Here is a 12236-nt window from a genome sequence, read left to right on the forward strand (position 1 = left end):
AATATTAGTTACAACAGCCAAGTGAAGAGCGATCCAAGAAAATCAACTCCATCAAAAGCCAGAATTAGTACCTACTTTTCTTAATGATTCATAAGAGGATATTGTGGTAATAATACCATTTGTCAAGCAAGTGCCTCCAAATACTTTTACCTCTAACCTTCACAACAACACCAGGATATAATTGCCAATATTCCAATTTTAAGGAGTCAAGAAAATGGGCACAGATGTTAAGGAACTGAGCCAAGCCTTACAAGCAGGAGGTGAGTGAAGTGGAATCGAAAATAGCTCATCTGGCCTCAAGCCCAAGATATCTCTGTATGGAGACAAGAGTGTCTGCGCACATGTGTGTAAGTGGTGCCAATAGAGAAGGTGTAAGACTGCCCTGTGTTATTAGGGGTATGTCCATAAACCCTAAACAGCCATAAACAGCATTGAGAAGAGGGAGAAGGGGTTCCTCCAAGATCAGGTGGCTGGAGTGCAGTGCTTAAATTAATCTCTAGAGGGAGAGAGCTTTGAGAACAGTGAGAGGGAGATCCTACAAGAGCAGCTGGCTGGGGTGCAGTGCTCTTAATTGACCACCAGAGGGAGTCAGCATTGAGAACAGGGAGAGGGGGCTCCTCCAAGAGCAGGTGGCTGGGGTGAGGTGCTTAAATTGACCACTAGAGGGAGACAGCACTGAAAACAGGGAGAGGTGCTTCTCCAAGAGCAGCTGAAGGGTGCAGTGCTGTAATTGACCGCTAGAGGGAGATATAATTGAGAACAGGGAGAGGGGGCTCCTCCAAGAACATCTGGCTGGGGTGCAGTGCTTAAGTTGACTGCTAGAGGAAGACAGCATTGAGAACAGGAAGAGGGGCCTCCTGCAAAAGCAAAAGCTGCAGAACTGAGCTTGGGAGTTTACCTGGTGCTTTTATTTAACTCATAGTTATATTAATAGCCTTTGTAAGAACTGGAGTCATTAGCTGAACTAGGTGAAGTCCATGCCTAAAGCACAAAGCCCCAAATTTGATCCCTTGAAAGTTTGATCTCATAACCCCCTAAGCACTGTTCTTTGGAGCCATGCAGAATCCTGAAACTACTGGGCCTTAAACATTTTAACCACAGAGCATTGCTAGAGAGGATAGATAGATAGATAGATAGATAGATAGATAGATAGATAGATAGATAGATAGATAGATAGATAGATAGATAGATAGATAGATAGATAGATAGATAATAGAGATATAGAGAGAGATGGAGAGATAGAGAGATAGAGATGATGGATGGATGGATGGATGATAAATAGAAAGATAGATAAATGGTACTAGACATATAGGACAGGGATTACAGAATTTGCCTTGCATGATATTAACCCAAGTTCAACAATCAGAGCCAAATATGATTCTTCAAACACTGCCAGGATTGATCCCTGATCACAGATTCAGGAGAAAACCTGAGCATCACTGGATTTAGTCTCATGCCACAAAAAAATACATCAATAATCAATAATTAAAAATCAACAATAAGCATATTTGTGTTTCCTGGGTACATGGTGCCCAAGCATATGTTCTCCACGTCTCCCCTCTTGAGTTATGGACTTTGCTATTTTCATGCTGGGTTGTGTACTGGGACTCTCTCCACCTTTGGAGAAGCTCACACTCGCCCTTGATTGCCTTTCTTTCTTTTTCTTTCTTTCTTTCTTTCTTTCTTTCTTTCTTTCTTTCTTTCTTTCTTTCTTTCTTTCTTTCTTTCTTTCTTTCTTTCTTCTTCCTTCCTTCCTTTCTTTCTTTTCTTTTCTTTCTCTCTTTCTTCTTTCTTTCTTTCTTTCTTTCCCTCTCTTTCTTTTTTTTTTCTTTCTTATTTCTCCCTCCCATTCTTCAGAACCTCCAAATAAAAACTGTTTTTTGCTTCCCAAAAAACTCACGAATAAAATTACTTTTTCATCCAGTATCAGAGTTGGGGAGAGGGCTCAAAGGCCACCATGTAGGCTGTACATACTAAAATCTTGGGCTTAATAACTCCTGAATACCTCCAGGGCCGACCCTCGAGCATGTATGTGTGCACTTAAAATAGCCCCTGAGCACTATCCAATATGGCTTCCAAACAGAGTCAAAGACCCAATATCTATCTCTATGATAATATCACCCAGGTGGGAAACTCTGGGCTCTGAGGATATTTATGCAAAGTTCCAGGTAGTCCCTCAGAGAGCAGGCTCTACCCAAGTTCACCTTCTTCTGCATCCTGGGATTCTTCAACACAGCTTCTGCTCAGCTGAGACACCTGCTCCATGTTCACTGGCCTGACACTGGCAAGAGATGAAACACTCAGAACAGCCTGGTTCTCTAAGGAACTGCCCACATGCCCTGACCTCCTGGAAGGCTGATATCAGTGGGAAATGGGAGTTCTCCATCTCCCTCCCCTCACTAACTCACACCCATCCACCCCAAAGTCAAGAGGTCAGACTAGCGCTGAGCCACATGGCAGATCTTATTCTGGTTCTTTCTCTGTGGCAGATGTCGGCAAGTGTTATTAAAGGAACACAACTCAATGGCTTCAAGGCACCAGCCCCCTTTCCTACAGAGCCTTGACTTGCTCTGTGTCAGGTCCCTGAGGAACTAGGCGCAGCTGCTGCTAGGGGGTGGGGAAGTGCTGTTTTCTAAGCTTCCAGAGCTTTGCAAAACCTCTCTCCCTTTTCTCTACGCTTGTTAGATGCCCAGCATGGTTTTAGGAGGCCAGGTGGATGCCATATGTTCATGCATTTAACTGCCTGAGCACAAGCATTTAGCATGGGGAGAAGCGTATGGTTGTCATAGCTGTTGGGATTTAGGATAAGCCTAGGAGGGTCCAGGCTCAAAGACAGGGTGGCTGGGAAGTTTGGGGAGGTGCCAACAAGGAGAAGGGGTTCCCAGTGACACACTTTAGGATAATAGGCGAGATAGGGGTTGACATTGTGAATGGCAGCATTGTGGTGCCAAATGGAGTGTGGGAAACCAATAAGAAAATTATACCAGCAAGGTTGCAGCCTTCGAAGTAATTGAGACTTGGTTTCTATCCATGCTTTCTCACTGGGCTAGTTTTGTGCATCTTCGAAGTGCCACAGAAAAGAATTCTCTGGGATCAGATATTAGAAGAACTGAGGCTAAGAAATTCTGGGTTAGAAACACTGGTTGGTAACAATGATTTTCCTTTCCCTCCATCTCTACATACTAATAATGCAGCAAGACAAATGGAAGCCTTTAACCACACTCTCATCTGAGTGGAGAGTCTGGGTTTTTATTACAGGTAGAGTACTTGTACTTTCCAACTCTCTGCCTGCAGCAGTTTGTTTAACATGGGGTGGCCATGGTATCCCTTTCCGGCAGATGCACACAGAATAGGTAGCCCCTATCTGTGTGAGGTTTAAATGACATGAGGTGAAAAAAACAGATAGCCTTTAGCAACTCCAAATAACAGAGTCCTGATTTTAACAGCTCAATAATGTGGGGGTCAGGGGAGAAGAAATGAAGATTTTTAAAGAAAAGTAGGTCAAAGACTTGGGAACATTCAGGTCTGTTTGCTATTTCCTGAAAAGTTTCTAGACTCCATATCATACACTCACACTCACAGAGCACCCCAACCAGCATACACTTATACTGCCCCTTTACTCCAAGGCTCCCAAAGGTCCAATCATTCCTGTGTCCAGGTGTCCACTGGACCTCATTTAAGGTCTGTTCAGGGAGAAAAACTTGTCAACTAATATCCTTATCTTTGTAGTGATTCAGGGACCCTATCTGCTCTTCTGATACTGATAAAACTGGGGCTGTACTCCCCCGCTTTTGGTCCAACACTTCTCTGCCCCTTTCCTCATGGATATTTGCCTTGCCACTGTTTCTTTTTGTCCCCAGAGCCTCATCCCCAGGGCAATGCAGGAGAACTGAAACCCCCATGGTTTCCTGGCACACAGATTTCCCTGCTGCTTTCAAAAGTGAGCCAGGCAGGGAAGCATCCACAGCATGAAGAGAAGGACTTAGTGGGCCACACATGTAGCAGCCTCAAAAGGCCCATAAATGAAAGAACCAGGAGATGCATTGGAGTTGTTTCTCTTGGTCAGTAAAATGGAAGCTGGGAAAGAGGAAGGAAAAGCATGGTATAAATTAGCAATGGTGTGGCCCGAGAGATAGCATGGAGGTAAGGTGTTTGCCTTGCATGCAAAAGGTCGGTGGTTCAAATCTCGGCATCCCATGTGGTCCCCCGAGCCTGCCAGGAGCGATTTCTGAGCATAGAGCCAGGAGTAACCCCTGAGCACTGCTGGGTGTGACCAAAAACAAAAAAAAAATTAGCAATGGTGCCCACATAGATGGAGGCAGTGCTGATCCACCAGAGGGGCCCAGGGAGGGGAAGGGGCCAGCAAACAGACTTCAATGAGAACTCAAAAATTCTGGGCAGAATCTCCCTAACAGGTTAACCACAAGTCAGTCACACACTGAGCTGTCAAAGAGCTATGATGGTCTAAGAACACTGAGGAAGTCACTTCTCTGTGACATAAGTGGATCTTAGTACTGCCTATGGTTTGCGAAAAGCAATATCCACTGGTCAAGAAGCCTGGGCCTCACATCCATATTTAATGGTTGCAGCCCTTCAAATGACTGAGAGAGGCAGATGTCCAACTGACTGTGCAGTAGACTCCTGGGGTGTTACTCATAGAGTTGAGAGTCCAGAAAAATCTCAACAGCATTACAGATGGGGTAGTTCTGGGAGCAGTGAAATCAACAAACCCCATTTGAAACCAGAACTGGAAAATGCAAAGTTAATTTTCAAAAGAGGACTTCAATTTTTTTTAAATTGTACACAGTGACCATTGCATAGCTAAAGAACAGAGAAATGTTTCAAAGAACCCGATTAAAATTCCCCTCATGACCTAACCTGAACAATAGTATAGAAGGTAGGAGGCATTTGCTTTGTACGCAGCCAATGTGAATTCAATCCCCAACACTCTATATGGTTCCCCCAAGCCACTCCAGGAGTGATTTCTAAATGCAAAGTCAAGAGTAAATCTTGAGCACCACCAGATGTGAACCAAAAATCAGGAAAATAAAAAAGAAAGAAAGCAAAGGGAAGAAAAACATGGTTTATTATGAATGGCATCTTCAGCTAGAATTAAAGCATCAAAATTCTATATTAATCAAAACAGTTCCAGTTCATATTACATTCCCTTTATTCTATAGGACATTCAATAATATTCCGGGGCTGGAGAGATAGCAATGAACAGTAGGGCCAACCCGGAACGGACCCGGGTTTGATACCCGACATCCCATATGGTTCTCCAAAATTGCCAGGAGTGATTTCTGAGCACAGAGCCAAAAGTAACCTCTGAGTGCTGCTGGGTGTGCCCCCCCCAAAAAAAAACAAGAACAAAAACAAAAAAATATTCTTAGATTTGGGACTTAAGTGATAGTGCGATTGCCTGACACGCGGCTGACTCAGGACGAACCTGGGTTCAATCCTGGCATCCCATATGTTCCCCAATCCAGGAGCGATTTTTGAGCACATAGCCAGGAATAACCCTTGAGCATCACCGGGTGTGACCCAAAAACCAAAAAAAAAAATTGAGAGTATTTTTAGATTTATTTAAAATTAGATTGCTGTTTTAGTGCCATATAAATTTCAAATGTGCATCATTGTAAAGCAAGTTCTTATACCACAGTAAGTCAATGCTGTCCTTTATAAAGATGTGCTTTTTGTCCTTATTTATTTCCTTTCCCTCCCTATACTTCTCCATTTCTCTTCTAATAATCACTTAGGACTCCTATAATCCAAACATTCCTTCACATTTTATCTAGCTCATCTGTTGTCTTCTGTATATATCAAATGAGTAAAAGGTGATAAAACAGTGTTAATGTTTCAGTATCAACAAGTCCAAGGAAACAAGATGGCAACAGGGATGGGAGATCCTTCTTCCGATCTTCTCCTTGGTTTGTCCCTGACTGAGAAAGAGACTCAAAAAGAGATACTCAGAAGACTAGTACTAGGCAGGAAGAGAAAAATCTCCATGGCAAATGTCTGAGCATCATAAGATTAACCAATCGGCATAGAACTCTGCAAACTATGCTGATCCTTCTACACCTTTGGGATGCCAAAAGGGACAGAGCCACTCAAAAGAACCACATATTTCCGTATTCGGAGATGTTGTATTTCTCTAGCTGGTTATCTGAACTGTTCATAGGATCTGGGGGTGATGAGAAACCTTCAATCTGAATATGGAGTCCAAGACCAACTCCTTCCTGCATCACTGAAAAAAACTCTCTTTTCCCAGGTTGCACCCAAAGCTGGACCACCAAAGCAGTGACTGTCTTGTAGTTATCTCCCCCTTGCTGTGTCCCTGTGCTAAAGCATTAGGCATGGCTAGCAACTGACAATGCATTACTGCCTGCTAAGCACCATTTCAAGTGCTTTTTTAAGTAGCTTCTTGATCAATCACCTTATTATAACACATCATGTTCTTCAATCCATTTAGTCAAGTTAATAGCTGGGCACATACTAGAGTGGAGTAACTCCCTCCAAGGAGGTGGTTGTTCTTGGTAGGTGACCCAAAGGAACTCAGGGGTTGTGGTTCCAGAGTCAGTGCTCTGAGATGCTGTTTCGGGAAAGGGAAACTATAGGACATAAAGATGTTTAAGGAAAAAAATCAGCGAGAGGACAAGTAGTCTGAGAGAAGGTGCACATAATGATATGAAGACTCAATGCAAATTATGGGAATGCCACCCAGATGGGAATCCTGTATACCGTCTCTTAGCTGCCACCTTTCCCCAGAGGAAGGCAACCTTCAGAGATTATACTTTAGTTTCCTCATTCCTCACGTTCACTTAAAAAATGAAAAGACTCTCTTAGGTTTAGTTAGTATTAACTGGGAGTTTGTTTTATCTGCCCTTCTTTCTATGACTGATTATTGCGGAACCAAAAAAAATCCTATGTAGTAGACAATTGAGGCTCTCTGTCGAAGAGGCAGTTATCCCCTGACCCCATGCTGTTTCTCCAATGTCTGCTTCTTTTTCTTAATCCTCATGGTGACCTTGCTTTAGTACCATTCACCTGGAGCTGGACCCTAGCAAGAACATATGCAACAAGCAATAAACGCTTGGTCTGGGGCCCTGCAATGAACCTCAAGTGACAGAAAACAGTAGAAGGGGGCTGAGCTAAAGGCCAGTCAAATAGCCAGAATGTCAGGAATTTTATTGTGCATTATCTCCCTGGTGGTAAGGACACCATGCCACACTTTTAGAGGGAGCACTGGGGGTGAGTGTAGGGAGCTACAAAGAGACAGGGGTTCTGCTCTAGAAATGTCCTGGAAGCTGGAAATGCAGCTCCAGACACCTTTCCTTAGGGAAGAACAGGCAGAGAAAATAACTCCAGCTCCTCCATGCCCCAACTATCTTCCCATCTCTACAAGATCTTAAGACCTTGGACCCCTGGGAAGTGCAGGGCAAGGTACAGTGGTGCTCCCAGTGACCAGGGCAAGACTACCAATGTTTTGTTTTACTTTGGTTTGGTTTGGTTTTTGGGTTTTGAGTCACACCCGGCAGCACTTAGGGATTACTCCTGGCTCTACGCTAAGAAATTGCTCCTGGCAAGCTCAGAGGACCATATGGGATGCTGGAATTTGAGCCACCAACCTTCTGCATGCAAGGCAAACTCCTTACCTCCATGCTATTTCTGCGGCCCCAAGGCTACCAATGTTAAGGAGTATGAGAAGAGCACTTCAAACTGAGTTGAACAATGACTCAGCCCCAATTGGTCTTTTCTTCCTGGAAACCCAGATTATTTTGATTTTGCTTTCCTTTGCATTTCTCTCTTCTTAAAATGTTTTGGATTCAGAATCTATTTTAATCTCTCTTTTCCTCCAAGTGTTGACATTTGGGACAAGGAAATTTCGTCTAATTACAGTTTTGATAGCATCCATGATGTACGGGGAGGCTCCCCCTTCTATTGTCTGGTAATATATTGTGTTCTTGGCTTCTGTCTTTCACAAAACATTATTTACAGCTTTGCATTACCCAAGCGCCCTCCACCTCCAAAAGCATTATTAACTGCTTGGAGGATGTAGCATGCAGTAAGCCTGATTGCTTTATTAACCAAAGCGATTTTCCAGAAATCTCTATGTCCTATTAAATAGCCTCTGTAATCTCTCAAATATGTTAGACCTGGAGAGGCATTCTAGTGGATAAGGTGATTGCAGGGGCCACAGTCAATGGGGTTTCGCTCCCTGGCACCTGAAATGATGCCCCTGTGTTATGCCAGGATTGATCTCTGAGCACAAATTCGGAATATGCTCTGAGACTAGCCAGGCATTGTCCCCAATCAAAAGAATTTTTTTTTTTTGGTTTTTGGGCCACACCCGGCGGTGCTCAGGGGTTACTCCTGGCTGTCTGCTCAGAAATAGCTCCTGGCAGGCACGGGGGACCATATGGGACACCAGGATTTGAACCAACCACCTTAGGTCCTGGATTGGCTGTTTGCAAGGCAAACGCCACTGTGCTATCTCTTAGGGCCCTCAAAACAATTTTCATTTAAACTTCTGGTCAAAAATCCTTAACCTGTTACTATCTAACACACTTTAATAAAATGAGGCAAAGGTTTTATGCTCTACTTAGTTCCCAGACTCAGAGAACCTCCACTCAGATCCTCATTTTTCTTCCACCTGGATCATCACGTTGGCCCAAATCCTATCACATCTGGACTCCAGTTTCCCTGATGGAAAACATAGGAAGCTGGAAAGACGTTGCAGAACTGCCTCTTGTCTATTACATTCTTAAAGAGCTTCTAGTCAAGCTCACGTCAACCCCCGCTTATATGCAGTGTAAACTTTGAATCAGAATTCATCTGATAATGAAAGTGTAGCTCAAATATACCCTAAGATCAGCACATCATTGAAGAGTAAAGGAATCCTTTGTTCCAGACATATACACATGTACATGTGTGTATGCACATATAAAATGCCTAAATTTTTAAAATTTAGTTTATTTTTTTTTTTGGTTTTTGGGTCACACCCAGCAGTGCTCAGGGGTTACTCCTGGCTACATGCTCAGAAATCGCTCCTGGCAGGCTCGGGGAATCATATGAGATGCTGGGATTAGAATCAATGACCTTCTGCATGAAAGGCAAACACCTTACCTCCAATCTATCTCTCCGGCCCCAAAATGCCTAAATTTTGAATGTATAAAATTTTTAGTAATCAAATCTAATAAGTCAAGGAAAACTTTTCTATTCTGAGCAGCCAGAAAATATGTGGGTGTTTTATTTTTTGGGGGGACTATACCTGGTCAATTTTGGGACTTCATCCTGACTCTGCACTCAGTGATCACTTCTGGAAGGGCCAAAGGAACCATATAGAGTGGTGAAGATTAAATGTGTGTCTGTTGTATACAAGGTTTAGAGTCCTACTCTACTGTTTATCTAGCCAGCAAAGGTTTGAAAAGGTTTTATATTTTACTTAAGAGGAAAAAATTATCCAAAGCTAAGAAGACTCCAGTCACTCTAAACCACCCAAGTTGTCATTGAGACTAAGTCTTGGAAAGATTAGAGGGAACAGTCACAGAAAAAATTGCCAGCCTCCAAGGAAATAAATTCAGCAGTGAGAGTCTTCATCTCCCACAGCTAGTGCCTCATCATAGCATTTTGGTCCAATTTCATTACAACCACAGCAGTAAAAAACGCAGATACCAGTTGAAATGATCAGGATGCATTCACCTAGTGAATTCACCTAGTGAATAAAACATTCCTACCTGGATTGGGGCTGTTGGTAGGGAATTATGAACCTATTTAAGTTCCTGCATGCAAGTATGATGAAAACACCCAAGAATACAGCTTAACCATATTTCTCAATGAGCAAGAGTGAGAGAATGTCTTGATCTACAGAATCAGACCATTTAAAAGACAAAATGAACAACTCTTGTTTCTCAATCTTGAGTGGCAGCGCTAAAAAGGAAACAGAAATTTCACAGAGCTGCCAGTAATTCTACTGCAGTCTACGTATTGGACCAAGCAGATCAGATATCCACAATAAATCCCTGATTTTCAGGCTTTCCAGGAGGTCCAGCAGATCAGATTGGGAGGCTCTGGACAATTGCTATGGCTCACCCAAGACTTGACCAAAAAAAAAAAAAATCAAAAGCTGGACTCCTAATTCCTAGCCGAAAGAGATGCTTCAGTACTGTCTGCTAAATTCAGACTTTAAAGCAGCTGTTTATTTGGAATCCCAGAAAGTACCTGATCTACTTATCAAGGAAAAGTCTTCAAGTAGATGATTCCCTTGAGCACACTTGAGCTGAAGAAAAATAGAATTTAGTGGGAAGAGAAAAGGAATTTAGTGAAAGGCTGGGTGGGTGGCATAAAACTCAACAGGAGAAGGCAGTGCAGTATTTATTTCTAGGGTCTACCTTCCTAAAAGTTTAAATTTCCTCTCTAGACCAATAGTCCCAAATAGGTTCCTTCTGCTTAAGATCCTTCCTTTTGGAACCCCAAATGACTGCATTCACTGCACTGAAGGTGCTTTTGTTTTATTCCTACCACATGAGGCTCCAACAGCAAGCTACCCAATGCCCCTCAAAATATGCCAGGAGCAGGTTTTTCTGCCCTGGAGCTCCAGTCTCACCCTGGACTTGAAACTTCCTGGAAATGATGAAATAATAGGGTTTATTTTCTCTTTAGAATTACAAACAGTAGTACCCTGATGCAGGCGATAGGTAGCACAGAGTAGGCAAATCTTACGAGGAAAGAGGGAGAGAACAAGAAATAATCACCCAAGAAGAAACTTTTCCCTACTAGTATAAAGGGAACAGAAAAAGTTGCCGAGCACAGAGCACAGTGGAAGGCAACAGTGGAGAGAGGGAGCCAAGAAGAGATGGGAGAAATGACAGTATAAAAGGGGGTAAAGACGATAAGAGAAGGGTAGAAGGAGGGAGAGAAGGAGGAGAAAGAAAAGAAGAGAAAAAAGGTGGGAGAGAGACAAAAGCAAGAAGGGGCGGAAAGAAAAAATGGAAAGAAAGATGCAAGAGATTGTGGGAAGGAGGGAGAGCTGGAAAAGACCGGAAGGGTGAGAGCTTCATCTTACCCTTGAACTTCAGGGTCTTCCATGTTGGTACTTGATCTCCTAGTTCCAAACTATCTCTTGGTGACTGACACTATTTCCAGCTTAGTAGGGCTTCCACATACAGCTATGAGAGCCCCACGTCAAAGATCAAGTGACTTCAGTGGTCTGCACCAACCATACCCGGCAGAGACCAAGGTGGTACCGAGCTCAGCTCTCAGCCTCAGGAAAGCTGCATTTCCCTGTCCAAGGTTCCGAGCTCTGAAGGATGCCTGGACAGAACCCCGAGGGCACACTGGTTTCTACCAGGAGAAGCAGAGGGAGGTCCATTCCTATTGGTGCCAAGACATCACGTGGTGGGCTCAGGCCATCGGTGTCCCAGGATGCCCACCAGGATAACAGGGCTCTGAAGTTCCATGGGGTTTGGAGTGGGGTGCAGGGCTCTCTAGATATTGGCACTCAGCCATACAACCCTTACTGCCAACCTCTGAGGTTCTATCAGCATTTTCTTCCATTCAGCTCTGACCATGCCCTGGACAACACCAGGAAGATTGAGTCCCCAATGCAGTGCTTTGGGTTAATCCACCACACACACACACACACACACACACACACACACACACCCCTCCCCAAGATATTCCCCAACTCTTATTTAAAAAAAGAATAGAAATGCGTTCGCCAGAGCACCTTCCTTGGAGAGACAATTCTGAGATTCTTGATGGGAAATGAGCATCAATGGCTCAGAAAGATCCGCTAAGTCTATCTAGCAGGTAGATCCTTCTCAAGTAAGAGGATTTCCCACTTCCGATATATTCTCCAAGGAAAGGAGAACCCAAATAACAGTTAAAAATAACCCACGGGCAAGTTGTCAGAGGCTTATCCATCAGAAGGAGCACTCCCTGGGTTCGCTTGCTTGATGTTTGTGGAACGTGCTCTGTTAAGATAACAAGTGACTCCCCCACCACTCATCTTAGACAGGAATGTCCTTGTGCCCGTCTATCTGTTCCCACCCAGCCAGGGACAACAGGGGAAATCTTTTAAATTTGTGACACTTCGTTAAGCACATGCCCAGCTCCATCACAGCTGTAAATTAAAGCAAACTGAATCCAAAACACGCCAACCTGAGAAATGCCTTCCTTTCCATTCCCCCAAATACCCTCTAAGAAATTCTCTGAGCAATTATAGAAGGGGTGTTGGT

At 43.6% G+C, this 12236-nt stretch overlaps 1 protein-coding gene across 2 annotated transcripts in view; it reads right to left on the reverse strand.

The window, feature by feature from the left end:
- Positions 1 to 12236, reverse strand: part of CPNE4 (copine 4) — a 483892-nt gene that overhangs the window by 457119 nt on the left and 14537 nt on the right. The window contains exon 1 of one of the 2 annotated variants that reach the window (XM_049766523.1): positions 11063 to 11093. The exons of the other annotated variant lie outside the window; for it this stretch is intronic. Coding sequence (XP_049622480.1) covers positions 11063 to 11085 — 23 coding nt within the window. The 5' untranslated portion in view covers positions 11086 to 11093. Of the gene's footprint in view, positions 1 to 11062; positions 11094 to 12236 lie in introns of those variants that run through there. 2 annotated transcript variants of the gene reach the window in all.

Source organism: Suncus etruscus, chromosome 20, assembly GCF_024139225.1.
Source record: "Suncus etruscus isolate mSunEtr1 chromosome 20, mSunEtr1.pri.cur, whole genome shotgun sequence".
Taxonomy (NCBI): domain Eukaryota; kingdom Metazoa; phylum Chordata; class Mammalia; order Eulipotyphla; family Soricidae; genus Suncus; species Suncus etruscus.